This window comes from Kogia breviceps, chromosome 11 (genome assembly GCF_026419965.1).
Source record: "Kogia breviceps isolate mKogBre1 chromosome 11, mKogBre1 haplotype 1, whole genome shotgun sequence".
NCBI classification, from domain to species: domain Eukaryota; kingdom Metazoa; phylum Chordata; class Mammalia; order Artiodactyla; family Physeteridae; genus Kogia; species Kogia breviceps.
In genome coordinates, this window is record NC_081320.1 from 90,804,479 (window position 1) to 90,832,449 (window position 27,971).

General features: G+C 48.8%; 1 protein-coding gene across 1 annotated transcript in view; it reads right to left on the reverse strand.

Annotated features, from left to right (window-relative positions):
- Nucleotides 1–5,065: 5,065 nt before the first annotated feature.
- VSNL1 (visinin like 1) overlaps nt 5,066–27,971 on the reverse strand; it is a 106,477-nt gene continuing 83,571 nt past the window's right edge. The window contains exons 3-4 of the mRNA XM_059078601.2: nt 10,646–10,861; nt 5,066–6,063 (exon numbers count right to left, since the gene is read on the reverse strand). Coding sequence (XP_058934584.1) covers nt 5,866–6,063; nt 10,646–10,861 — 414 coding nt within the window. The 3' untranslated portion in view covers nt 5,066–5,865. The remainder of the gene's footprint in view (nt 6,064–10,645; nt 10,862–27,971) is intronic.

Sequence of the window (27,971 nt, forward strand, 5' to 3'; positions counted from 1 at the left end):
AAAGGAAATGAAAAGAAGCGGAAGTCCCACCTTGCTCTCTAGGACACTCATGCTGGGTTCCGGTGCCACCGTGGAAGCAGTGTGACATCCCCGAGGCTGCCACACCACGAGGAAGCCTGAACTAGACTAGCCTGTGTGGGGAAGCCGCACGGAGAAGCCCTGGGACCACATGAAGAGCGGGGGTCAGCCACCCTCGGCTGCTCCAGCTCCGAAGGCCCCCATCTCACTACCTCCGCAATAGACCTCCCAAGCCAGAGCTGCCTCCCGCAGTCCTTCCTGCCATCCTGGGCCAAAGAACCATGAGAGATCATACAATAATTACTATTTCAAGCCATTAAATTTGGGGGTGATTTGTCACACAGCATTAGTAACAAACAGATTTAGGTATCTGAGAAAAAGAGCACCCAGGCAAAAATAAACATAAACCATGTGGCACTGGCTGGAAGGACCTTGATTTGAGGAAGGTTAGAGTCACAAATGCGTGAATCCAAAGGGCCTTGAGGAAGATGCTACTGCAAGCCTAAAGGGCCCGGGGGAGAGTGTTAGCAGAAACGTAAGACTTTCAAGGATGCTCTTGGTGAAAGCTAAAAGGAAGTAAGGGAAATGCCGTCGGAAGCAGGAGCGAAGGGGACCCTTGTTACGTCGTGGTGGGAAGTTGGCATCGCCGATGCCACAGTAACATTGAAAGTAGGAAACGTACCCAATAAACTGGTGACCTAGCCGAGGACATGTGCAGGTAGAATGCGAAAAGTACCTCCTGCCCTCTTGCTGCCCGCGACAAAATGTGAGAGGGGAGAGATGAACTAAAGAGCAAAAGCAGTCACAGGTAAGGAGCCAGTTTTTATTCCCGCACTCTTCCAGACGACAACTGATTTTTAAACTATGGAGTGGCTTCAGTGCAAAATTAAATCCAGGGTAGAACTGTAAGACCCTTGGTTAGGACCTCGGAAAGATCTAAGGCAGTGCTTTTAGACCTTTTCGGACAGAAAAAGGGCCTTTTTCTTTTTTTTTTTTTGCAGGAGGCGGGGCAGGACTGGCTTTAATTATGTTTAGAAAGGAAAGTGGCTGTGATATGAAAGACTTAATGAGGTTAGAAACCTAGACGGAAATGGAGCGGGACTGCATTCCCGGGAGGAATGAAGGCAGCCGTCAGAGAGAGCAGGGACGTCCCTGTGCGACTTCCAGGCCAAACAGAGGGCACCCACCCAGGGCCCGCAAGTGGCGGGCAGGGGCCAACAACCACTCTTAGAACCACATCTGCCATCGTTACGCAGAGCAAGGGGGAGGTGTCATCACGGGGCCATGGAGCGGGCTCCACGCACAGCCGGGGGCGCTGGGAGTGCCCACCCCCTGCCAATCAGCTACGTCAATCGCTGGGCTCCCCTTGGCTGGGCTACGGCGCTGACAGCTGGCCTGCTCCCTCACGGCTGCCTCTCTGGGGGGCAAGTGGATGCAGGAGCTGCAGACGAAGGCCGTGTGACAAGGACACCCGCCGAGACAGGGCCCCACGCGTGTGAGGAGGCCGGTGCGGCTGGGGGGGTCCTTGGCGGGGTGTGGGGGACAAGTTTCCCGGGCTGGGCTCCCCAGCCCCCGTTCATCCTTGCCGAGCTGCGAGTGTGAAGATGCCTTTTTCTAAGGGTGTGACTTTCAGGTCCTCTCCATTAAAGAGCAGCCTTCTGAGAATATTAGGGGTGTTGTTCCTTAGTAATCACACAATGAGCCCCTTCTAATGGAGTGGATTTTAGAAATTGATACATAAAAAACCCTTAAGAGTTGTCCTTGTCTTTTTAAAGAATTGTATCAGCTTAGACTGAAAGAGACAGTACAAAGATGAAAAGAAGGTATTGTACTCCTGAACTTTTATGGGTAAGCAGTAGGCAGAGAAAACTACTCAGCTATAAACAGACTACTCTTTTTTTTTCTTTTTTTATAAAAAAGGAAGGCTAACTCAGAGGGTAGAAACAAGAACACAAAATGCAGAGCCAAAAGCCATGGAGAACAGCCTGCAGAAAATAGGACTCAGCCCTAATCAAGGAACTTACAAGGTGTACCTGGCCGGATTTCAGAGTTTCTATGGACCAGAGACTGCTGTGAGCTTTCCGGTTTCCTCTTTTTGGAAAGTGTGTCTCTACTGCACTTATACTTCACCTGTCCCGACATTCTATGTTGTGTAAGGGGGAAAAGGGGCAATGATTATCCATTGGGCTCACAGGCCTTTGGATCAAAAAGAATGCTACTCAGTGTGCTATACCTGATGAACCACATCTGAGGAGCCTGTAGATGATGAGATTTGGGGCCTCAAGCCTGACCCTGAGGTCATAATGGGATAAGACTTTTGTGGTTGCCTGGGAGCAGGTGAATGCATTTTGTATGAGGAAGAGATGTGAACTATGGCTACAGGGCAGACTGTGGCTGATTGTTTCCCAGAGAGGGTGGAAACATCTCTCCTGTTCTTCTAGAAACTTGTCGTAACCTATCAAGACATAGAGTTTAATTTCCTTCTTGACTATGAATAAATAGCTTTGTGACTTTGTTGTAACCAATAGAATGCTGGACAAGTGTTACTTCATGACTATTGAGGCTAGGTCAGGAAAGAATATGAAACTTCCAGTTTCTTAGCAGGAGCACTTTTGCTGGAGACCTGAACCATCAGGCAAGTAGTATGGCTGCTCTGAGGCCTCCATGCTGTGAGCAAGAACAAACTAGCCCATGTGGAAAAGCCCTGAGGCTGGAAGAAGAGAGATGCCCTCTCAACGGCCAGCTGCTCCAGGCACCTGTTGCAGCTCAAGCTTCCATGTGACTGCAACCGCACGAGACACCCCCAGCTAGAATCATCTAGGTGAACCTTCCCAAATTCCTGAGCCGCAGAAGCCGTGAGGAATAATAAAATGATGGCTTCTATTTTAAGCCACCACATTTTGGGAATAAGATGTTATGATGCACACCCTGGAAACAATTCTAGTGTGACACTTGCTTTTATTTTATGTGCCTTTTGTGAGAATGTCTTTTTCGTTTATGTATATTAGATGGTGCAATCGATTTTATTGTTTCTTTTTTTTTTTTTTTTTGCGGTACGCGGGCCTCTCACCGCCGTGGCCTCTCCCGTTGCGGAGCACAAGCTCCGGACGCACAGGCTCAGCGGCCATGGCTCACGGGCCCAGCCGCTCCGCGGCACGTGGGACCCTCCCGGACCGGGGCACGAACCCGCGTCCCCCGCATCGGCAGGCGGATTCTCAACCACTGCGCCACCAGGGAAGCCCTTTATTGTTTCTTTTTTCCCCTTTCAGCCTTGTAAAAACATGTGCTTGTGGCTGTGTGTACCTCAGTGTCCAGCTGAAGCCTAGTATGCCGCAGGGTGCGCGCACCACGTCTCACCTAGTCCTCTAGTCATGAACCACCAGGTCGCCTCCAGTCCCCACCCCAGAAAGAGTTGTCACGGACATCCCGGGACAAGTCCCCGTACATCCTCCTGTGAGAGCTTCTTGGGGCAACAACCCCAGGAGTGGAAATGCTGGGTCAGAGGACATATGTACACTTATTCTAACCAATACTGCTGGACTGCTGTCAGGACCCTGCCCCAGTCGACACTAGCAGAGCAGAGAGGACTAAAACAAGCACAAAACGAGATGCTTGTTTGCTGGCCCAGTTTCTACATTGTATTTATTTATTTACCGGTGAGTCTGCTGCAGGGTTTGTTTTTCATAAGTGCCCCCAGTACCCATGTGGCTCACATCTTTCACTTGGGTCTTCCATTAGTGTCACCTAACCAGCCTATAGGAAGCAGCCACTGCTGTATCCCATAACTCTCCCTCCTTCCTTATTTGCTGTGCTTTTCTTCATAGTTCTTACAATTAGACATGTGTGTGTGTGTGTGTGTGTGTGTGTGTGTGTGTGTGTTTATTGTTTATCGTCTGTCTCCTCCCATACGAATGGCGTTGGGTGCACAGAGGGTGATCAGTGAAAATTTGCTATGAATTCTTTGCCTGGAGCTTGACTTAACCAAGTGCCTTTCCAAGGAGTCTCCCCAGCTCCTCACCCCAGCCCGCCCTCAGTCAGAGGAGAACATACTGGGAAGCACAGAACATCTCTCCCTGCCTCTACTTTGGACTCACCAAGCACAGGGCTTAAGGGCACCAGGACATCCTATTAGCCCTTGGGACTGTGTTCTCTGGGGGCGGAAGTTTGTTTCTGTCGGGGTTTCGGGTACCGTCGTGGCCCTGAATGTTTGTGGGGAGGTTTTCCGGCTCCCAGTTTCTTGCTAAACGGATGAATGGAATCATCAGGCCCTGGTCTGTGGTTTCATTTAATGCTCCTAAGACAGACAAAGGAGGCGTGTTTAGAAAAAACGACGCTCCATAAAAAGTGAATAATTTAGCACTGTACTGTCTGATACAATCACTACTGGCTACACGTGGCAAATTAAATTTAAATTAATTAAGACAAAATGAAAAATGCAGTCCCTCAGTCACACTAGCTGAACTGGAAGTGCTCAAAGGTCACATGTAGCCTGTGTAGGAACGGATGTTTCCATCATCCTAGAAAGTTCTACGGGACAGCACTGTACAAAGAAAGGGTCTCATTCAGGCTTGTTCTGAAAATGCAGGCCCGCCTTTAGAGCTCTTGATGGGATCTCTCTGCCTTCCTTCCTCAAGCTGCAAAGGGTCAGGATTTGGTTCCACCGTTAAAACAACGAGTACACTTTTGATCTGGAAAGACAGCTTTTTGGAGGACGCTTCTCAGTCAGCTAAATGTGTCCACATAGTTGTGTAAAACACAGTGCGTGGGGAGCAGCACAGTCACACTGAGAAAACATTTATTGTCATATAGTGAGCATTTTTCTAGAATGAGCAAGTTTTATGTTTTATTTAAACTTTACACGCCATCTTAATCGTCCCTCTTTTGAGGGCCAGGGTGAAGCATTGGGAAGTTGCTTTTTTCCCTTTGGTTGTCACTAACTCTTTGAATTCCCAAGTTGTGTGTTCAAAGGTAAATTTAGTAAGTTGTTGCTATTGACCCTTGACAGTTATGAACATCTGTTTCAAATTTAAAATTCTGAGATAAGAACTGAGGGAAAAAGTCAAATGTTATAAATTTATTTGGGACATCTATTGCCACCTCTTTGGAAGCCTCTGAAAATTCAAGCAAACTCAATACACATACATCTTTTTTTTTTTTTTACTTTCAATAAATAATATCTTTGAGTATATGTATATATAGATAGATTTAATTAATGAGTCACTTAGCAGTGTTTTTAAGTTTTATACTGCATTAATTCCAACACAGCTCTTTCCAGATTGATAGGATGCAAATGAGGTAAGAATTAAGGCAAACCGAAAAGGCATGCAGATTTCGTACATTTATATTCACTGATAATACAAGCTCTTGTGTGTGGACCACACAGAGGGGTCAAGGGCCCCTCTGTGTGTCTGTCCAGTACTATTTTACAGGAGAGTGGTGACACAGCTTATAATTCAGTTACATTACCGTGAGGGTTTCAGTGCTACTAACATTTATGTAATCAAGGAGACACGAGCATTAGCAAACCATGAACAAGAAATCATGTAACTCTTTGCAGCACATTTCTGCCCAGGCTTTGGGGGAGGAAGGTTTTTTTTTTTTTTAATGAAATGATATCACACATATCACATTGTAGCAGGTTGTTTGTTTTATAATATATGCTTTTAAAATTCATTAGCAAATGACATTCTCATGCACACAGGTGTTTCAAACACAAGAAGCAAGTCCATTTATAGGTAGTCCAAGCAATATTTGTGTGTGTGTGTGTGTGTGTGTGTGTGTGTGTTAATAGCTGCAGACTGAATGGAACATTGAGACTTTTGTGCAGTCCATAGTGTTGACCTCTGCTCATTTCTGAATGTCGCACTGCAGAAGTAATACGATGGAAGGGTCGCTCTTTGCAGCTTCTTTGAATTCATCCAGTGTGATCTGGTCGTCTTTGTTCTTATCCATCTTGCTGAAAATCTTGTCCACTCGCTGCTCGGGCGTGAGGCCATCCTCATTCATTTTCATCATGATCACGGTGCCTACCATTTTGTAGATCGCCTTGGGAAAACAGGAAACAGACCATAAAGTTCTCCTCTGATAGGGTAAAGAATTTAAATTTTACTTCAAAGGGCTCCTTAAATGGTTATAAGTAAGATAGTGGTGGAATCAAACCTGTGTGGGTCTCATGACCAATTGGATAGAGAAGAAGTTCCTGTGATTCCCAGGTTTCTGACTGGAGGAAGTGATTAGGAAGAATAGCGGTGAGATCAAGAATAATGGATTAGGAACAGGTTCAGGAAGGGAAATGATGAGCTCAGTTTTAAACATTCTGAGTTTGAGGTCAGATGAGAGGCAACAAGCTCTACTCCTTGGAGATTTAGGAAAAGATGAAGTGTGGTCCCAATTTACAATCTGTCAAGAAAGCAAGCAAGGTGGACCAGTAAAATTTAGCCCGGAAAGAAGTTAGTTTAGGGGGATCTGTGAATCAGGGACTCTGTTCATAAGTCAAAGAACAGAGTAGGAAGATTAATTGTGCACAATTAATTTCAATTTTCCAGTTCAATTAATTGTGTACAATTAATTCTCAAAATGGGGATTAAACGTAGAAATGAGTTTCTTTCTTAGGAAAGTGCCTTAAAAAAATAAATGCTCATCTACACAAAAACTTGCAGGGGAATATTCATAGCAGCTTTTTAAATAATGGCCCCAAAGTGAAAACAGCACAAATGCTCATCAACTGGTAAACAGATAAACAAAATATGACGTATCTTTACAACTGAATACTATTTTAGCAACAAAAAGGAATGAAATACTGATACATGCTATAACATAGAAAACCTCAATAAAAAAAGGCCAGATATAAAAGGCCAAACATATATTGTACGATTCCATTTATTTGAAATGTCCAGAAAGACAAATCCATAGAGACAAAGTAGAAGGGTAGTTTCCAGAGTCTGGGGGTACCAACAGGCATGAGGGACCTTATTGGGAGAATTAACATGTTCTAAAATTGGATTACGGTGATGGCTGCATACTTTGGTAAGTTTACTAAAAATCATTGAATTGTAAAGCTAAAATGGGTGAAGTTATGGCCTTTTAATTATAACTCAATAAAGTTTTAAAGAATGCCAATTAGAGGGCTTCCCTGGTGGCACAGTGGTTAAGGATCTGCCTGCCAGTGCAGGGGACACGGGTTCATGCCCCGGTCCGGGAAGATCCCACATGCCGCGGAGCGGCTGGGCCCGTGAGCCACAACTCCTGAGCCTGTGCTCCGCAACGGGAGAGGCCGCGACAGCGAGAGGCCCGCGCACCGCGATGAAGAGTGGCCCCCGCTCGCCGCAACTAGAGAAAGCCCACGCACAGAAACGGAGACCCAACACAGCCAAAAACAAATAAATAAATTTATTTAAAAAAAAAAAAAGAATGACAATTAGAAAGAGTAAACCATAACAGGAGTTTCATTGAACAAGTAAGATGTCTATTGAGATAAAAAAATATTTTGTTTGCTCATTCTTGTAACTAGAGTGTGTTGATTTATGGTAGAAAAAAAATCTAGGACATTTGACTTTAAAAGAAGCAGACTATTGGGACTTTCCTGGTGGTCCAGTGGTTAAGACTCTGCTCCCAATGCAGGGGGCACGGGTTCGATCCCTGGTTGGGGAACTAAGATCCCGCATGCAGCATGGTGCAACCAAAAAAAAAAAAAAAAGAAGAGGGGGTCCTGATTAACATAGGAGCCGGAGTGGTATGTGAGGGAAAAGCAGACATGCCTGGACTTTAAAAGAGAGACAGATGGGTCATCCACATGCAAGCTGCTACTCTCTCTCTGTCCTCTGAAGGGCGAAATGAAAAGGGCTTAAAGGAGCAACGGGTAGAAAGGCTGTTAGCACAGCAAATGCACCATCGATGAAGACACGGCAAAAAGAAATGGAAACCCAAAAAGTCCGCCCTGGACCACATCTAACAACTCTGAACATGGCCAGGTCTCATTAACCGTATCCAAGATGCAGCCCTGCAATTGGGATCAGGAACCTGACAACCAGGAAATGACGTTCCAGAGGCAGACTCACACTTCACACCAACCTAGGCCAAGGGCATGTCAGGCTCAGAACTAAATATGAACGTGTTCCCTGACAAATGTAAGGAATCCCTGTAGGCTCATATACTTCCTGGGGCACTCCGGCATGCAACGAAACATGTAGCACTGTCTTCTCTGAAAAAAGGATGTGTTATCACAGGTGCTTTCCCAGGAAGAAATAACTGTCTCAAGTACTCTCTTATTCAGCCAAAACTTGTGCACCCGTTAGGCCTGCGCCCAACACTTCAGGGCAGATGCACTGTCCTTCACTGGGGTTACGTGGCCCTTGCTGGCCTCTCCTCGCACTGACCGTCCCCCATCACAGCACCTGCCTCCCTCTGCTGTCATTGCCTGATCGCTTGTGTGGACACAGGCCCTTGGGTCAGTGAGCTCCTCCAACGTGGGCACTTGTGTCTCTTCACGTCTGTCTCCCCTCCACCTTGCAGGAGGTTGGCGCCTGCAGAAAAGCTGACTACAGGCCACAGGAGCCTAGAGGGTGGGGGGCAACTCTGGGGTGAAGTCGGCCAAGAAGCCTTCTTGGACGTGGCAAGATAACCTAGACCTTGAAGTGTGAGAGGATTTGGGTGGGCCCAGAGCCCTGAAGGACATCCCAGGGGAAAAGCACGGTAGAAGCAAAAGTGGCCAGCTGTGCGTGCGCAAGAGTGAGGGGCCCCGGATGGGAAGTGAGGCCAGAGAAGACATGCAAGCAAACAGATGTTGGCTGGACCAGCTATCAGAGATCTGTGTGCCTGTACCTGGCACAGAGGAACTGCTCTGTAAAGCCTTTTCATCAAATGAATGAGCAGCTCCTGCAGCACAGAGATGCTGTAAAGACTATCAGTTATTGATACCTTGGTTCTGGAAAGGTAGCTCAGCAAAAAGGAACCTAGAGGCCAGAAAGGGTGCCAGGGTGCAGGTGCAAAGGGCCAGAAGTTGGTGAAAATACCGGAGATGGAGAAGGGGAGCCACATGCAGAGGGGACATGAAGGTGACACGGCTGATTAGAAGGAAAGAAGCTGAGAGTTGAGGTGGATGGTATTTCTGAGGGAGACAGAGCCTCGAGAGCTAACTGCCAGTTCCTGAGCATTTCCTACATGAGACGAAGTGTGCCATGTGCTTAATCATTATCACAGACTTGGGGGGTAGGTTTTATTACCTCTATTTTCTCACGAAGACACTGAGGCTCTGGTGCCCTCAAAGCCCTATAGCCAGGAAAGCAGCAATGCCAGGCCTGACCCTTGCTGCTGTTGGGTTTTCCAGTTTACTCGGGAAGGTAAGCGGGTACCAAAGGGAGAAAAGGGACTTAAGATGCCAAGGGAGGGTGGGTAAGTGGAAGGCAGGGCTCCAGAGGCCGCAGGAGGAGCGAACTGCGCTGAGGAGCCACCCCAGGGGAGGAGAGTGAACGTAGCATGGTGGGCATCTGGGGATTTGGTCACTTGGGTTTTGGCTACTGTTTCTTCCCATCAGCCCCCAGTTTGCATCTGGGGATCCACCCTCCCTGAATCTCAGCTCTGTGGTCTGGACGGGGCCTCACCCCAGCTCCAGGACGGGACATTTGGCCCTGGCCTGTGGCAAGTGGTGCATTTCCCACCTTGGGTCACACTGGTCGGTGCAGAGGTGGACACACATGCTAAGACAGTCAGTCAGTGAAAAGGCACTGATTCATTCATCAGTAATTGAGTGCCCACCAGGCTCCAGGACTGTTCTAGGTTCTAGGGATACAGCAGTGAATGAGCAGAGTCCTCTCTTTACAGTGCGTGCGTTCTACCATAGGAGGTTATTTGGGGCGCTGATAAACGCTGTGAGGAAAAATCATGTTGGTAAGAGGTTAGATGGCCCTGGGGTGGGGCATGGGCACTCTTTGGGGAGGGGAACGCGGGGAGGAAGGCCTGCCGGGAGGTGAGATGAGGGCACAGCCCTGAGTGGAGTCAGGGGCCCGGGGAAGGGCCCTGGGCAGAGAGAGAGGACGTCAAGGCGCTTACGTGAGGCTGTGTGTTCTGGGAAAAGCAGGCAAGCCCAGGCATCTCGAGCACGGTGTGTAGGGAGGAGTGTGGAAGGTTAAGGTCAGAGCAGTGGGCAGGGGGTCCTGGGATGTCTGCACAGGCAACTGAGAAAGAAGCCTGTTCCCACGGGATGATGGGAAGCTGGGGGCCGCGGGCAGGACCTCGTGCCGTTGGAGGAATGGGCAGTGAGGGAGCTGGTCTGAGTCAGAGGGCGGCGTCCGGAAGGGCAGAGCTGACACCAGGGCCCGAGAAACTGAGTCCTGATACCATCCTTTGCACCCACTGGGCGTACGTGTATGGGAGATGTCACACTGTGAGCATGGCTGGTCGAAGTGGCGACTGACAGCCAGGACCCAGCAGCTTGGACGTGTGACATTCCCCAGCGCCTCGACGGAGCAAGGGAACGGGACGGAGAAGTCAAGGCCTGGCAGGGCTCCTGGCTGGGGGCTGGGAGGGGGCCGTCGTAGGCCTGGGCCCCGGGGAGCCTCTTCCCAGGGCTCTGTCTGCCGGGCCCACAGCAGCCCCGGTCCTGACCACAGCCCAGCGGCCACTGCCTCACCTCAATGATCTCCAGCATCTCCACGCGGGTGATCTTGCCGTCGCCGTCCAGGTCGTACATGTTGAAGGCCCAGTTCAGCTTCTGTTCGAAGCTGCCCCTGGAGGTGATGGACAGGGCACAGATGAACTCTCGGAAATCGATGGTGCCGTCCCCGTTCTTGTCGAAGGTTCGGAAGGCGTGCTGGGCAAACTTGGAGGCGTCTCCATACGGGAAGAACTACGGAGCAGAACACACAAGGTCAGGTGTCGGGAGGGGACGAATCACAGGTCCCCCCGAGGCAGAGACCAGCGCTCGCTTGCTTCCTGCTCACAGCCCAGGCTCTCCGGGGACCGGGGACAGGCCGGCCCGGCGGACAGGGCTCGGCCCGGCGCTCGCGGCCCACGGCTGGCCCGGGGAGGCCATCTGCCCGGCTGTTCTCGCTCCCAGGCCCCTCCTGTGGGTGACGCTGGGCCCTCACTTCGGGTTGGCGGGGCCTGGATTGGGGCCGCTAGGATTCCACATCTGCGGCTTCGGAGCCGACTTTCTCTCCCGCACGGGGGGTGGTGCTACCTGGATTTCCACGTGCCTCTGGCTGTGACAATCCAGGTCCACCGCGCCCGGGGCCCGAGCGACATGACCCCGACCTCCGGCCAGCGGCTCCCCCGTCCCCAGCCCGCAACGGTCTCCCTGGGTGAGGGTCCAGGGTGCGACTTCTTCTAACGGGCACTTTTTTTTTTTTTTTTGGCAGATCATTTAAGAGCTACTACACATAGAACATGACTGGGCTTATTTCTGAGAGGCATAAAGAGGTGACTTCTCCGAGCCGACGGGGAACTCGCGGAGACCGAGGACAGGAAGGGGAGGAGGGGGTGAGAACACGGAGCCCGAGGCGGTGGCCCCGGCCCCAGACACGCGTCTGGGCCGGTGACACACAGCGGGGATCCCGGTCTGATACCTGACCTTCTGCCCCAGCAAAGCTAAAGGACATTCTCCAGGTGGAGCGCGGGAAACCAGCAAACAAGCCTCTCACCCCATCCCCCAAACCAAACCAAAGCACACCACGTGGTGTTTTAAAGCAGAGAAGGTGTGTATGTGTTTCTGGACGAATAAATCCCGCGAATACAAAACTGAGGATGCCGCTGGCGGTCCTGGTCCTGCGCAGGTGTTGCCACTTGCTAAGTGGGCCTGGCTGGCCGCACGGCCGGCATCCTGCCCCCTCTGGGCTGCGTCCTCTTTCTCGCTGTACATCCTGACCTGGGCCTTGCTGAGCTCGGCTGCCCGCCCCTCCTGCACTGAGAAGCACACCGGACAGTAGAAAGTTTCCCTCCAGAAGCAAAATAAACACGTCATGGCAGGAGCCAATACAGGCGGGCCAAGGACAAGGCAAGTGGCCCAGGGGAGGAGCTGACTTCGGCTTGTATTTCAGTAGCTCCTACTTTCAGATGCCAGGATCTGTTCTGGCTGCTGTGGCTGTGGGAGAAAACCAGCCCAAAACCTCGTGGCTTGAAACTGCGCGAATCATTTTACTGATCTCAGAAAGCAAAAATCTGACAGTCTCTTCTAATCAAAGAACTTATCCTGTGACTACAAGCTTCACGTACTCTGAACTGTCCTTTCCTCGTAACTCTTAGGACATCAAATGTGTGTGGGTTTTTCAGGTTTGTTTTATTTTTCCCCCCCTCACAACAACCAATTTTCCAGCTGGCTGGACACCAGCTGGGTGTTCTGCAGTTCAGTTCAATTCTGACCCGAACTGTCTGCAGTTACAGCGGACACCAGCGGGTAAGGGTTCAGTCCCACGAGACTGCGCCCACTTCAAACGCCAGTCACAAGTCCCAGGTTGCCACCTGTTCCTCTGAGAGACCCGTTACGAAGTTGGAGGATATTCCCACAGCCCCCCCTCAGGTTGGATACTTTGCTAGAACGACTCTTCATTTACTACTAAATTCAGGAAGGCACTTTATTTACTACTATCAGTTTGTTATAAGGTTACAACCCAACGGAGGAGATGCCTAGAGCAAGGTGTGGGCATGGGGGTGTGGGGTGCTTCCGTGCCCTCTCTGGGTGCACCGCCCTCCCAGCCCCTGGGTGCGTTCACCAGCCTGGAAGCTCCCCCAGCCCCGTAGTTGGAGGGGTTTTATTGCAGTTTCATTATGTAGGCATAATTGATTAAATCATTGGCCACTGGCGATTGAACTCAATCTCCAGACCCTTTCTCCTCCCCAGAGGTCGGGCTTGGAGCTGAAAGTTCCGATTCTCTAATCTGCTGTCGTCTTTCTGGGACCAGCCCCCCTCCCAACCCTGCCCCAGTCCTGAAGCTAGGAGTCCCCCAGCCACCAGTTATCTCGTTAACATACAAAAGACACTGTTATCACTCCAGAGATTCCAAGAGTCTTAGAAGCTTTTGTGTCAGGAACAGGGGACTAAGACCAAATATGTATTTCTTATTCTCTCTCCATATCATATGCGCCCTGTGTATGAGCGGTCTTCATCTCTCTCTAGGGGTGTGCTCTTTGCTGTTGTGTCACCAGCTTCATGTTCAGTGGTCTTGAGCAGAGCAGGTACCTGTGAAATAGCCCCAAAACAGAGCAGAGTGAGCCCCCTGGTGGATTCCCGAGTCTCCTTAGGGATGTTTATCCATCAGCCTTTCTACACGCCATGACATGAGGCCACTGGGCATACTTTTTCTCCATCCACGTAGGTTTCTGGCCATGTAATGCTTTACCCATCTCATATCTCACAGCAGACTTTTAAGTTAAGGGCTATCTGACAGTTTTATCTAAAAATAACTGGGCACCTTACGTCAGTATATTAAAAATTAATTTAGATCAGGAAGACCTTGAGAAAAAAAATCGATTGTAAATTTTGAGCTATAAAAGTTACATGTGCCTTGCCGAAGGTCTATTTACTGACTTTTATAGCCAGCATGTTTACTTTGCAAGAACCGAGTGTGTGATCAAGAGCCCTCAGATACCTGAAGGGGTTATTTCCTTTAGAAAATTCATCCTATCATGTTCCGAGTACTTCAAGTTTTTCTAATCAGGGGAATGATCCTTCTTTTGATGAAATAATTCAACCCTGGATGGATCATCACAGAAAAATGAAGCCATACTCCCTTCAATCTCTGTAGGAAGAAATCAGGGTCTTGAACTCATAGTCACTTCTCTTGGAGGAAAACAGTGCCTGAGAAGTACAAGTGTTTTGTGGGTATTGTTGCTTGCAGGGTGTTTTGTTTTATTTTTAAAATTCAATGTGTTTTGCTTCAACTCCTGCATTAAATTTTGGTGTGGAAATAATTTTTGGCAGTCTTAATAATCTAAACCTTTTAATATAATAGAAAAAGAGAATGGTGAGGTTGACATTTTTAAATATTTCACTTACATCTTTGTAGTTCAGGCTGCTGCTATAAAAAAACTATCACAGACTGGGTAGCTAATAAACAACAGACATTTATTTCTTATAGTTCTGGAGGCTAGAAGTCCAAGATCAGGGTGCCAGCATGGTCGGGTACTGGTGAGAGCCCTCTTCTTCATTGCAGACTGTCGACTTCTTGCTGTGTCCTCACATGGTGGAAGGGGCAAGGGCACTCTGTGGGGTTTCTTTTATAAGGGCACTAATCTCATTCATGAGGGCTCCACCCTCATGATCTAAGCACCTCCCAAAGGCCCTGCCTCCTAATACCATCATTTTGGGTATTAAGTTTCAACATATGGATTTTGGGGACACACAAACATTCAGCCCATAGCAACTTGTTTGAAACAAAAAAAAATTTAGTTATGAAAATTTTCAGAAACTGTATTAGATAATCTAACATAGCTAATCTTCAATAAATTTCCAGCCTCTCTTTTATACCTATGTACACACGCACACAGAGTTTTTCTACTTTTGGTCAAAAATGTTATATCAAGTGTATCCTATATTTCCATTAAAAGGAAAAGAAATCTTCATCTGGGAAGCAAATGCAAATGGTCAATTAATGCCCGCTGATGTGAATCCAGGCCCCCAGCCAGGAACCATTCTGACCCCAGAAGCTGTGTGGTATGATTCCTGGAGAAATTCTCTGGGGTTTGGCACGCATGGGGCAGCCTGTCCTCCTGAGGGTGTCCAAGAGAAGGTTCTGCTTTGAAGGGCAGGCTTTGGGAGTGGAGCAGCGTCTGCTCCAGGTTCTGGCCAGCAGAGCCCTAGGCTTAATTCTGGGGGTGTCAGTGAGCTGGCCAGTCCCCCAGGCTCCCTGGCTGGGGGTGTTGGGTGGCTGGGCCAGTGCCCTGGAGGCAGTCTTCTCAGGACTCCCTACAGCCTGCTTTGGAGTACAGAAAGTCTATAGAAAGTGGACCCTCTGTCCCTGGTGAATTTTGGCCCTGCTGATGAGACCCTGACCCCGAGGCTTACTTACTTACTACTTTTACTTAGTTACAGAGAAGCAGGTTTTTAGGATAGACGTTTAACACCATCTGTCATACCTATTTATTTAAGGGATTATTTATTTAGTATCTATTATTGAACTGTGAATCCCCAGAACACAAACCTATTCGCTCACCGTTGTATTCACAACACATAGCACAGGTCCTGCAAATAGTAGGTGCCGCCTACTACCTTGTCGGTGTCAGCTGGAAGGTAACCAGGCGACCAAACACTGCTGCTAAAAACTGTTACCGCCGAGTGGACATTTATTATAACCTAGCCAGTTCTGTTCAATAGATCTTCTTGCGATGATGGCAATATTCTATAAGCCGCACTGTCCAAAATGACAGCCACTGGCCATATGTGTCAACCATTGTGTCAGGTGCTGGGAATAAAATAGAAAGAAAGACAGAGCATTGAGGACAGTGGGGAAGCAACCCTTGAAATGTTACTAGAGTACCTGAAGAACTGAATATTTTAATGTCATTTAACTTACGTATCACTTTCTTTTTAAGAAAACTAATTAATTAATTTAGTTTTGGCCACACTGCACAGCATGAAGAATCCTAGTTCCCCAACCAGGGATCGAACCTGCACCCCCTGCAGTGGAAGCACAGAGTCTTAACCACTGGACCACAAGGAAGTCCCTACACATTATTCATACTTTCAATAACACTCGTGGTGAGGGGGCTTCTGTATTGACTAGTACGATCTATGCTATGTCATTAGCTTTCACAATATTCCTGCCAAGCGGTTATCCGCAGCTCCATTTCATGGTCAAGGAAACGTGGACTCAGAAAGGTCCAGCAAACTCTTAAGTTCTCCTCCCACTGTGTCAATCTGTTGCCATTTTGCAGAGGAGTAGTAAGAACTGTTCACGCTCTACCGAGATGACTCAGTGTATCCACATCTGGGGATTCAACCCATTGCAGATTGAAATTTGAAATTTGATCCGTGGTTGGTTGAATCTGCAGATGTGGAACCCGTAGCTATGAAGGGCTGACTGTACTAGGCCAGTTTATATAAGGGATTTGAGCATCTGAGATTCTGGTATTGGTGGAGGTCCTGCAAACAATTCCCATGGATGCTGAAGGACCACTGAATACGAGACAGAAGGTAGAAAGTGAAAAATTTTCGTCGGCCTCATCGTTTGTTGGAATACCTTTATGATTTTCACGCAGCACTGGAATGAACTCACTTCTAATACTTCTAATGTGTGCTATTTCATTTAATCCTTATAACAAAACTTGCCATCGTAAGCTCCTTGTTGTGGACAAGGAAACAAGCTTGAAAGGTCAAGGCTTTTGCTCATGGTGCCTGGCTGGCTATGGGAGAGGCAGGATTTGAACGCAGATCTGTCTGGTCATTTCTACTACATCTTTCTGTTTCTATGAATCAAGTATTAGCTGAGGAAATAAACCTAAGTTCACATCTGATGAAACAAACACATTTGCTGCATTATGTAATTCTTAGCTTCCATCACCTCTGATGCTTGAAATCCTTGGCTCTGTTATTTATGGCCACCTCCTGGCGAGATGATGTACTGCACGGAAATTACTAAAATGCTACTGAGGGATATTTTTCATGATTCATTCATTCTTTTAACTCAACAAACTTTTATTGAGCAGTTACTATGTGTCAAGCACTGTGTTAGGTGCTGAATAAAATAGAAAAAATGCAAAGAATGTTAAGGATAGTGGGGGAAATAGACACTAATCAATCAACTACAGAAGTATAAAATTACACTATGATACAAGTGTGTAGAGCCACAAACAAGAGTAATGGAGAAGATCTTATGAGTTTGAAACTTAGCAAAAATTTAGTGTGCGGTCCCCTTCCCCCACCTAATATTCAGGCAGCTGACAATTCTTTGCTCTTCATCATAGTTTAGGAAAGGTCTCAGAGTCTGAAACTTTCTGGGATTACACAAGCCTACACTGTATCCCCCTGTATTCCATACCCTTACTCGGAATTGACAAATGTGCAGGAGAGGAAAACCCCAGGAAATGCTCGCGTACTTGTGTCTCTCCCCAGGGAGGCAATAGGAGAATTTCCGCAAATTAACCTGCCTATCCCAAAGCCACAGCAGAGGTGTTTTCCTTACAGAGAGTGAGCCGAAGCCCCACGTTTCCATCTCTTCAATAATCTATCCAGTTCGAATATTAAAAGGTTTGATTCCTTAAGAGATGGTGAATGACCCCAGACACCTCATGCTGAACATGCGTCTGTACCCCCAGGCCCTCCACCCGCAGTGCAGCACAGGTGGCTGCCTTCAGAAATGGCCTCAATGTGCTTCCATCCCCCACTCCATCCCTCCGCACCATCTTGCTGCGTAGAGTTCATCCTTCTAGAAGTTGTACTAAGTTCCGAGAAAACACTGTAACGTTTCCCATGAATCCTTCCCCTCTCCCAGGGTCACTGGTGCCTGCCTCAATTTGATGGAGAATGCAGGTCCCCTAGAAGTTCTCTGCCCAACCTTCAGGTTGGGGGAGTTTTCACAAGCATGGCCTTGCCCCACTGTGACGGCTGACGTGGCGGTGTCAGGAGGCGGCGGCAGCAAGACCGCTAAGAAGGACCGTCTCTCTCCAGCTCGCAGCTGATGCTGGGCAGCCCTCGGACCTCAGAATAGATTTCTGCCCACTACTCTGCCTGAAATAAGGCTCATGATGGGATCAAAGAGCAGAAGACCTCCCTGCTACTCACTGTGGTGGAGAGGTCTGCCATCCAGTCCCTCACAAGACACAGCCCCCTTTAAAATGTCCTCACTCGGGTCAATTCTGTTTTCCTTTGTTCTCAAATGTCAGGAGGCTATATTGTCTGGCTTATGAACCCACCAACAGAATTCCCCACCCCCGCCCAGCGTGGAGTGGTAATAGAGAAGAACAAATCTGGCTCCACATTGGGTCTGTTTCTTTACTTTAACCTTTCTATTCTATTGCTTTTGCTAGAAGTTAATCATTAAAGGGATGTCACCTATGGCTTAAAGTGGCAGAATGGCCCACCTCCAGGAACCCTGCCTCCCTTGCCTGAGCATTAATCTAAAATACCTTTGTTGAAGCTCACAGGAAACATCCCGACCAGGCCCACCTGTGATTGGATGCAGGAAAGAAGAAATGAACGCATCCCCTCTGGAGTCTGGTCTGGCTGCAACCAAGGAAACATTTGCCACAACTTACCACCTTTTTTACTTTACTTCCTCACCTTCCCTTCTTTGTTCTATAAAGGAAACTAAGCATCCAATCGGAGCAAAATGGTTCTTTGGGACACTAGTCTAGCATCTTCTCGGTTTGCTGGCTTTCCAAATGAAGTCACTATTCCTTGTCCAACAGCTCGTCTCTCGATGAGGTGGCCTGTCGTGCAGTGGTCACTATGAGCCTGGACTTGGTAACAGAGTCTTCTCTATTGCACCCCTGAAATAGCGCTACTCTGCTTCCAAGGTCATCTCCCCTCACCTCTGCTGGAATTAGCTGGAGGCTTCCTCTGGGTAGCCTGGCTCAGTCCCGCCTTTCGAGGCCCTGCTACTAGAATAGTTGTCATCGTTCCCTGAGAGCCTATCAGGGAGCGAGGCCCTAGGCAGGTCCTTTTCCTGCGCTGCCTCAGAGGGTCCTTCAAACACGTTTAGGACTTGAGGGCCGTCACTCTGCGTTATGTAACTGGCATAAGGTCATACCACTGAGTGGGGTAGGGCCAAACTGAGCTCTGTCTGCAGACACTGCCTCTCCTGCACCTGCCAAGCCTGCTGGGCCCTCAGCACCGAGACGGAGCTGCAGTCCACCCCCTGCACCGGGATCTGGATGGAGCTGCAGTCCACCCCCTGCACCGCGATCTGGACGGAGCTGCAGCCCACCTCCTGCACCGTGATCTGGACGGAGCTGCAGTCCACCTCCTGCACCGGGATCTGGAGAGGCTCTGCCCGGCTCACCCGTCCCTCTCCTCCTCTCTCCCCACGTGCTCCTCCTGCTTTGCACTGTGCTCACGGGAGCCTCAGTCTTTGTCATCAAGGCTGGCCCAGGTCACAACAGGCCCACAGGGAGCAGGCACCCACTATGAGGGACAAAGGAGGCAAACATCTGCCCCTCATAGGGAACATCCCCTCATCTCCAGGCAGCAGGAAAGGCTGGGCCAGGGGGTTGGGGACCGTGGTCCCTAGCTCTGGGGCAGGTGCCATTGTGGAGGGAGAAATGCCAACCAAGCCCGAGTCCGAGGATTGCAATCAGCCTCCTGGACCTTGGCTATGGCTCAGCTCGGTGCTGATACTCTGTCTTCCCCCCAGGGCTGCAGGAGTGTGGTGTCCTTGAGAGAAAGCAGGACCCGCCTCGGGCTCACAAGAGGCAAAAGTGAGAGGTGAACCAAGTTCTGTCTTGTTCTGTGATATTAACTAAGTTGGTTAACCCATCTGAGCCTCAGTTTCCTCATCCACAAACCATGGCAATAATACTTAATACGTATCACATAGAATTGCCACGAGAGGCAGTGGGGACGGCACGTGTGGAAGCCCTCTGAGGCTGCAAGGAGCTGGGCCCCTGGGGGTCGGAGGCTGCTTCCTCTCCTCCGTTTCCCCTCAAGGCTGCCGAGATGCATCCTGTGCCCTGATGCGTGCACCTGGGTGAGCGGTGGAGTCTCAGCACACACGCCCAGGGCTACTGGTCAAGCTGGTGTCCTTGACGATTAACTTGGTATTTGATTTTGGCTTTAGGCTCATCACGCCCACGAGGCCTCACAAATCCAGAGGGAACTTTTCACACCCAAACCGGCTCATGTCCACGTCCCATAACTGCCAATGGCATCTAATTGTTCTCAGGACAAGAAACAAAATTATCCCCAAGCCTCCGTGTCCAGTTTCGGGTCCACTCCTCTGCCCTCCGGGCTTCTTTCACTACCTGGGACCTTGTTGGACCCTCGACCACATCTGCGGGACCTTTGCCATGTTTTTCTCTTTGTCTGGAATGCTCCTTTTCTGACCCAGCCCAGTTAACCCCTGTTCCTTCTTTACACCTTGCTTCCGTCTTCATGTTCAGAATGCCTTCACTGTGAAGAAATGTTCCTGGCATTGCTTGTGGATTATAAGCTAAATAGAGGCAGGGAGTGGCCTGGTTTTGCCCATCACTGTGATCCCTGGTGCCTAGTACAGGGCCAGGCACACAGGAGGTGTCGGATGGACACGTGACTCAGCACAGCTGGTCTTTTTCAAGCCTGAGGAGACAGCAGCAAATCTACCCAAAGACCAGTAAAAGGCTTGAAATGTGTTTCGAAGGTTGTCTTAAGTCAGCCATGCTAAAGAAAGCTCTCCCTTTGGCCTTAACACTTGTCATTCCCATTACTGCCTCGGCCGGTGATTCACGAGGGTATGAATCATCCCCAGAGCAGTACATGCACTTGGTCATATGGATGGAAAAGGAGAGAGAGATTTCCCCTTAGTTAGAAATGGTGAACCCTAAAACTGCTTTCTGCCAAAGTATTCACTCAACACATACTCCCAGAAGCCAGGTTAGTGCCAGGCTCTATGCTGAGCTCTGTGTGGACGGGAGGGAGGGTGAGGAGGGGAAACGAGTAAAATATAAGACCCGGTCCCTGCCCTCAAGCAGATGTAACAAATCAAAGGTAGATGCAGCCCAAAATATGAGCTGCCTTCCACATGTGGGCTCTCTGGAAGGAGGTTAAAGGCACAACCACCTTACCCTGCCCCCATGGGGTCACCCAGATCCTGAGGTCACTTCTCAGCGCTGCCCCTTCTCTTGTCCTCTGGGTGACAATACCCATTTTCTACAGTCACGGGTCCCTCGGGACTGCAGTCTTGATTGTGAGACAACCACTATTAGCTCACGGTTCTTGTATAACTGCATCTACTTGAGAAGAAGATTAGTCCTGAACTACATTTTTAGAGGAGGGGTTTTGCCCCATGGGTCAGGGGAAGCAATTTTCATTTATGTCCTCGACAGGTCCCTCTATATGCATATTGTCCCAAGAAGGTCATAGACTCCCAGAGAAGTTCTGTTATCTTTCTATGGAGAACAAGACACAGGCAGTAGAAATCCAGACTCCTCACGAATTTTCAAGTCTCCCTCACTTTAGAATTCTCACCGTGAGAAAAGTCAAAATTGCCTCTTCTTTTAAGGGAAATCCTATGCTTTGCTCTTTATTGTATCCTCGCTGGTTTTAGATTAGGATCTGTTATGCTGCCGCTGCTTTATAAATGCTTAGGGTGGATAAGGAAGCAACTCGTTGCAGAGGAGTGGATGTTGGGTTGTGACAGGGTGTCTAGTTGTGACTAAACTCAAGTCACTTTGGACTTCCATTTCCCTGGATATAAAATGAGGGGATAAATCAGATAAGCTTCAAAATTCCTTTTAGCTATCATGTTTTATTTATTTTTCTGAATCTGGAAGTAAAATATTGAAAAAAGAAAAAGAAGAAAAAAGAAAATCATGAATTTGGCAAATGGGTGATACTTTCATGATTTTTGGATTTGTTGTTAACCAAAGCACCTACTGCCCCCTTGTGTTGGTATGTCCTAATTACAGGATCAAACTTTGAAGGGTGACTATATCTACAAGTATATCTATATCTAAATCTACATCTATATCTGTATCTGTACCTACATCTATCTATGTATCTTTATCTCTATGTCATATCTATATTTCTATCTCTACCTCTTTATCTCTTTATCTAGATTATATCTCTATTTCTATAATATCTCTCTGTTTCCATCTATATCTCTATATCGTATCTCAGTCTATCTTTATTTCTATCTCTATATATTTATCTCTATATCTAGATTATATCTCTATAACATATCTATCTATATTTCTATCTATATATCTTTATCTCTATCTCTGTGACTTTTCTATCTCTCATCTGTCTATCTCTTTGTATTTTATCCCTATGTCTAGCTCTTTATCATACCTCTATCTCCACCTGTATCTCTGCTGGAAGCGTTACAGACCCTGAGGGATACCCACTGGTTACTCAGACTTTAAAAACAAACTCTCTCTACTTCTGTCCAATACCCAATTCACATTACAAATTGGATCAATGACATCTTGACTTGGGACAGGGGGTCTCCTCCAGTACTTCTCTTGTTGATTAATGTTGAGCCACCAGCATAAATCTGTCTACTGTCAGCATTTGTTATGCAATGAGAGGTCAACAATAGTAAATTACACAACAATAGTAAATTGTCATGAGTTCCCATTTAAAGGCAATCTACTAGATTAGAAAGAAGACTGTTGTGTCAATTTTAAAAGGAACTCAACTTTGAAGCTAAGGAAGGGGTGAGGCTCTTGGAAGGTGCTCAGTGGAAGGCTGGTCGCGTGGGGAAAACTGGAAAGGGATCCCTCACCTGACAGTCTCTTCAGCTATTCCTACTGAAGCGGGTAGAGCAGCAGATTTTGCAACAGGTCTGAAACTGGTTATTTAATTCATCTCCCAAACTCCTCCTAGAACAAAGTGGTCTATTCGAGATCGATCCCCATTTCACCCAACACCCAACTCATTTCCCAATGTCACGGTGACAATGATGAGAAGGCTCAGCCCGGCTGCATCTCAGTTAAAATCCTCTACGATGCCGTGAGCCACCAGGGCTGCAACCCTGGAGGGAGAGCTGTACATCACAGCTGGTGACAGGCACAGCAGCGATCACTCGAGTGGGGGAGTTCTATCTGTAGAAGATGAACGCATTGGTAAGACATGAACATATTCAGGGCCACTGCCTCAGTAGATGTGCCCTCCATTCCCTGGAAAGAGGACTCTTCCTCCCAACTCTGAAATGTTTCCCCCAAGTTTTTACTATCCACCATTACTGACATATCTGTAACGTCTGTCCAAGTTGTTCCAAATCGTAGTGCTGCCTCTGCCACCAGAGGTGTAAGAAAAGGCCTGGCTGCAGACCAAAAACAAACAAAGGGAACCATCATGTGGGGAGGTAAGGGTGGTGTGCCATGGTGGTGGAGCTGTGAGATTTGTGATCAGATGGGTCTGGGATTGAGTATCAGTTCTGCAGTTTCCTGAACGTGGGACTTTGGGCAAAGGGTTTTAAAATCTTTCTCAAAGTCTTTGTTTATATGAAAAATGGGCAGGGGAAGAATTGGCTGCTGGGCTGGGATCTTTGGGATTTAATCGAGTCAGGACCCCTGGGGTTGGGTACCAGTTCTCCCACTAGTGAGGAGCTGGGTAACTAGGGGCAGTGGGCTTGCTTTCTCTGGTCAGACCTCGCAATGAGGATTAGGATGATGTATGTAATGACTCCTGCACGGTGCTTGGCTCATAGTAGGTACTCAGCAAATGAAAGATGCTATATTATTATTACCATTATTTTGTATTTCAGCAAAGCTGTATTCTGTATGCATCAAGAATATGAAAACTGAGGAACACTAAAAAATACATAGAAAGCAAATGATTTTCTTTTATTCTTTTATGAAAAAATGTACTGGGTGATTAGTCAATAATCACCTACTGGGCTTCCCTGGTGGCGCAGTGGTTGAGAGTCCGCCTGCCAATGCAGGAGACGCGGGTTCGTGCCCCGGTCCGGGAGGATCCCACATACCGCGGAGCGGCTGGGCCCATGAGCCATGGCCGCTGAGCCTGTGGTTCGGGAGCCTGTGCTCCGCAACGGGAGAGGCCACAACAGTGAGAGGCCCACGTACCGCAAAAACAAACAAACAAAAACAACAAAAAAGCAAAACAAAACAAAACAAAAATAATCACCTACTACGTGCACCCACGGTATGCCCGGTGCTGGGCTAGATGCTGAGAGGGATGCAGAAAAGCCTACACTGTGGTCGGGGATTTCAGTCTGGTTAGGGAGGTAGACCCAGAGGCACCCTCAAAGTTAATTAGCAGTAGAGGCAGCCAAGGGGGTGCACAGCCAGCCAGGGATGGGGGCACTCGTCCCGCCTTGCTGGATGTGTAGGATGAATCCTGGTATATTTATAACTTCTTTTGATTACCTTCAAGCCCATACAGAACCCAATTTAACCAGAGTCCAAATGTGCTCAAAACCAGTAATTGACTTGAGGCAAAGAATTTTTGCAACAGGAAAAATTCTGAGGAGTTCCAGCCCTCCCTCGGCCCCCAGGGCAACAGTGTATCTCATCTCCCCAGCCAGCCCCTGAGCAGAGGAATGGAGAGAACAGAACAGACCACCGCAGTAGATTCCTGCAGAAAACTCCCAGATCCCTATTTCCAGATCTTACTGGGCTGCTGATTCCAGGAGGAGGTCCTATTTACTACAACCTAGAGTCTAGACCCTGCTGGGGGAAGGATGAGGGTTTATTTGAGGAGGGCCAAGAGAGGCACCAAGAGTCAGAACTCAGGGGCACAAAGAGCAGGAACATAAAACCCACACAAAAGAGTGGCCAAGGGCTTCCCTGGTGGCACAGTGGTTAAGAATCCGCCTGCCGATGCAGGGGACACGGGTTCGAGCCCTGGTCCGGGAAGATCCCACATGCCGCGGAGCAACTAAGCCCGTGAGCCACAACTACTGAGCCTGCGCTCTAGAGCCCGTGAGTCACAACTACTGAAGCCCGCGTGCCTAGAGCCCGTGCTCCGCAACTAAGAGAAGCCACCGCAATGAGAAGCCCACGCACCACAACAAAGAGTAGCCCCCGCTCGCCGCAACTAGAGAAAGCCCGCGTACAGCAATGAAGATCCAACGCAGCCAAAAATAAATAAATATTTAAAAAAAAAAAAAAAAAAAGAGTGGCCAATTCTGGGCATCAGACCCCTGCCATTTCTCATCCTCCCTGCAGGGCGTTGGACACAGAGGAGAGCCAGCCTTGGACACAGTTCCCCGGGGGCGAAGCCTACCTCTGCAGTCTCTCCTCCCAATCTCAGACTCCTCGATTTCCTCTCCCTGAGGAGTAACCCCAGCAAATGCCATCTGATTCTTGACTCAGTTGCCTAGAAGGATCAATTTAGAGATTAGACCTCAGGACACAGGGGAAGGAGTTTGCCAGGAGGGGCCACAGATAGACTCCTCCTACCCCGAAGAGGACAAAGGGCAGGACCTCAGAAGGGTAGGCAACTTGGGCTCTGGTGCCAGACCTGCAGCCGCTCTGCTTTCTAACCGTGTCCTGCAGGCCGTGACCCCGGAGCAGACAAGGGTCAGAGTCCAAGTTCCACCGTGCTGCTTATTGGCTGTCTGATGTTGGGAAAGGGTCTGAGCAACTTGGTCCTGTTTCCTCTTGTGTAGGATGAGGGAATTGGCTCCCTCTCAGCCCGAGAGGGCCTAGCAACTCCTGCAATTCTAAATCTGCACAACGGACAACATTATACGTGACGAAAGATGCTGATTTAATTAACAACACTTTTATAGCACTTCCTACGTGCCAGGCATGTTTAAGCGCACGGCCAGTGTTTCCCCATGTAATCCTCTCACAACCCTCTGACGTAGGTACCGCTGCTAGCCCATTACAGAGATGAGTAAACAGAGGCACAGAGATATTATGTTACTTTGCCCAAGATCACATACTTACTTAGTGGCAGAATTTGAACTCATTTTGCTCTAGAGGTTATACTCTTCGCCACCAAGCTACCTGCCTCTGATCTAACTTAACACAGGAACACAGACACCCAATTCTGCCTCTGACCCTCACCAGGTACCAACAGTAGACCATCTGCATCCATTCCAGTCAGACAGATGCAGCAGGGAAGCTGGGCAGGTGAGGTCAGCAGACCTTCTGAAGCTCCCAGTGGGCCAAGTCGCTCAGAGATTGTTCAGGGGTGGCGGGCTCTGGCCAGAGCCATAAGGACCCAACAGAGGGGTTCCTTCTGTGCTTAGAGTATCAGCTGCCAGCTTAGCGCCGTGCCAGGCGCTGCAGCGGGCATGGTGCTGACCTGACACGTGTCCTGCTGTCACTTCTGTGGCCAGAGCTCGGCTTCTGTGCAAGCGAATCTTCTGGGGGTCTTGTTAAAATGCATTCTCAGAATTCCCTGGCAGTCCAGTGGTTAGGGCTTCAAGCTTCCACTGCAGGGGGCACAGGTTTGATCCCTGGCTGGGGAACTAAGATCCCGCATGCCGTGGGGCACGGCCAAAAAAAAAAAAAAAAATTGCAGATCCTGACTCAGCAGGTTTGGGAGGGGACCACGGGGTCTGCACACCTCACACACACGCTCACGGTGCAGAAGCTGCTGGTCCACAGACCTCACTTCAAGAAGCAAGGATGTAACTCCGGGCATCTGGGATCTGAAGGAGGAGACCCAGGCAGGCCTGGAGAGGTGAGAGGAGGCACGCTGCAGTGAGTGGGGCCTGAGAGGCTTCTCAAGGCAGCGGGAGGTAAGGAGGCACGTGCATTTGCGGGGTGCTGGGGGCAGCCTGCGGGAGGTGGCGTGGGAAACAGAAAGCAGGGCCGGTGTGGGGAGAGGCGCGTGAGGCAGCTGAGTCAGCCTGGGTGATCCTGCCGAGGGGGCAGTGAGGGCAGGAGGCTGCAAGGAGAGCAGAGAGCAGCCTTCGGACAGGTTCCCTGGGCTCCCCTCTGCCAGGCTTATGAATAAAGACGCAGAGCCTCCTGGAGGAGAGACCTCCAGGCCTTCCCCAGGCGGGAGGGGAGAGGAGGGGAAGGGAGGAGAGCGTGCGGGTGCGGGAGTCCACGCAGGGCACGAGGCGCTGAAAACGGCCCACCACCTAGCAGCCCTAGGTGTGGGCATGGGTAAGGAGTACCGGGGTCGGAGCAGAGGGTCTACAGATGACCCTGGACCACCAGGATCATTTCTGCCCCAGTGCCTCAGTTTCTCTGCCTGTAAATCAGGAGACTGAACCCAATGGCTTAAGCCTCCTCCTTCCGGGTCTGACTCTGTGTGATTCTACCATAAAGAAGAGCAGGTGCTTTACCACTGCTAACGTGCGCTCCAAATGCAGGGCCCCCTACGAATACCTCTGAGAGGAGCCCCGTCCGACAGAAAGATATTGTGAGCCACAAATGCAAGCCACATATGTCATTTGAAATGACTATATTAAAAAAATAATATCTTATTTAAAAAGGTTAAAAAAGTGACATTTATTCTAATAACATTAATTTAACCCACTATAGTCAAACCACATCAAATTATATCATTTTAATATGTAATCAATAGTAAAGTTATTAATGAAATATTTGGCACTGTTCTAGGCTGAGTCTTTGAAATCGGTGTGCATGTCATATGCTTGGAGCACATCTCAATTCTCACCAGCCACATTCTGAGTGCCGGTGGCTCATGGCTACCATACAGAACCTTGTAGCTCTGGACAGCAGTGGGTATGCTGCAAAAGAATGTGTTTTAATTACCTAAGTTCTAAAAATATAGGCTTCTGCTTTAAATGAACTTTGGGAATATGTATATGTCATAGCATAAGTGTCCACTTGGTCAGGGAAGCAGGGGTTTGTGTGTTAACCAGCAAAGCCTGAGCCTCTGAGAAAAGGCTGTGGCCTCTCAGGCCCAGTCACTGGGTTTTCTTCCCGCCCTCGGACACCCCAGGCTTCTTGGCCAGCTGGTCTGGGCCTCCTGCTGATGTGTGGAGCTTTATTCCAGATCCAGTGTCTAATGCCTTCATACCTTGGTCACATCTCTCCTTTCCCCAAAATCCTGACTCGTACTCCCCCATCCCACGTACGTGCACAAGGAGCGCCATGGTCGTAAAGCCACTGGCTTTGCACGGTGTTTCTGAACTGTCACTCTAGGGAGGAGCTCTCTTCAGCACATCCTGACCCCCCGGGAGAGATCAGTAGTTTTTTTTTCCTTCTCTGAGAAGCAGTAGGGGAGACAGCTTGGCTTAGAGGAATGAGTGGAGCTCTGAAGCCGTAGTGACCATGTCAAACCCTGGCTCCACTTGCAAAGTGGCTGTATGGCCTTGAGGAGGGCGATTCATTTCAGGTGTGAAAAGACGGATCCCAGGGGTGGTTAATGCACTAGCTTACATAAAGCATTTTGTTCAGTGCCTGGTACATGGAAGACACTAGAGAAAAGATAAAAA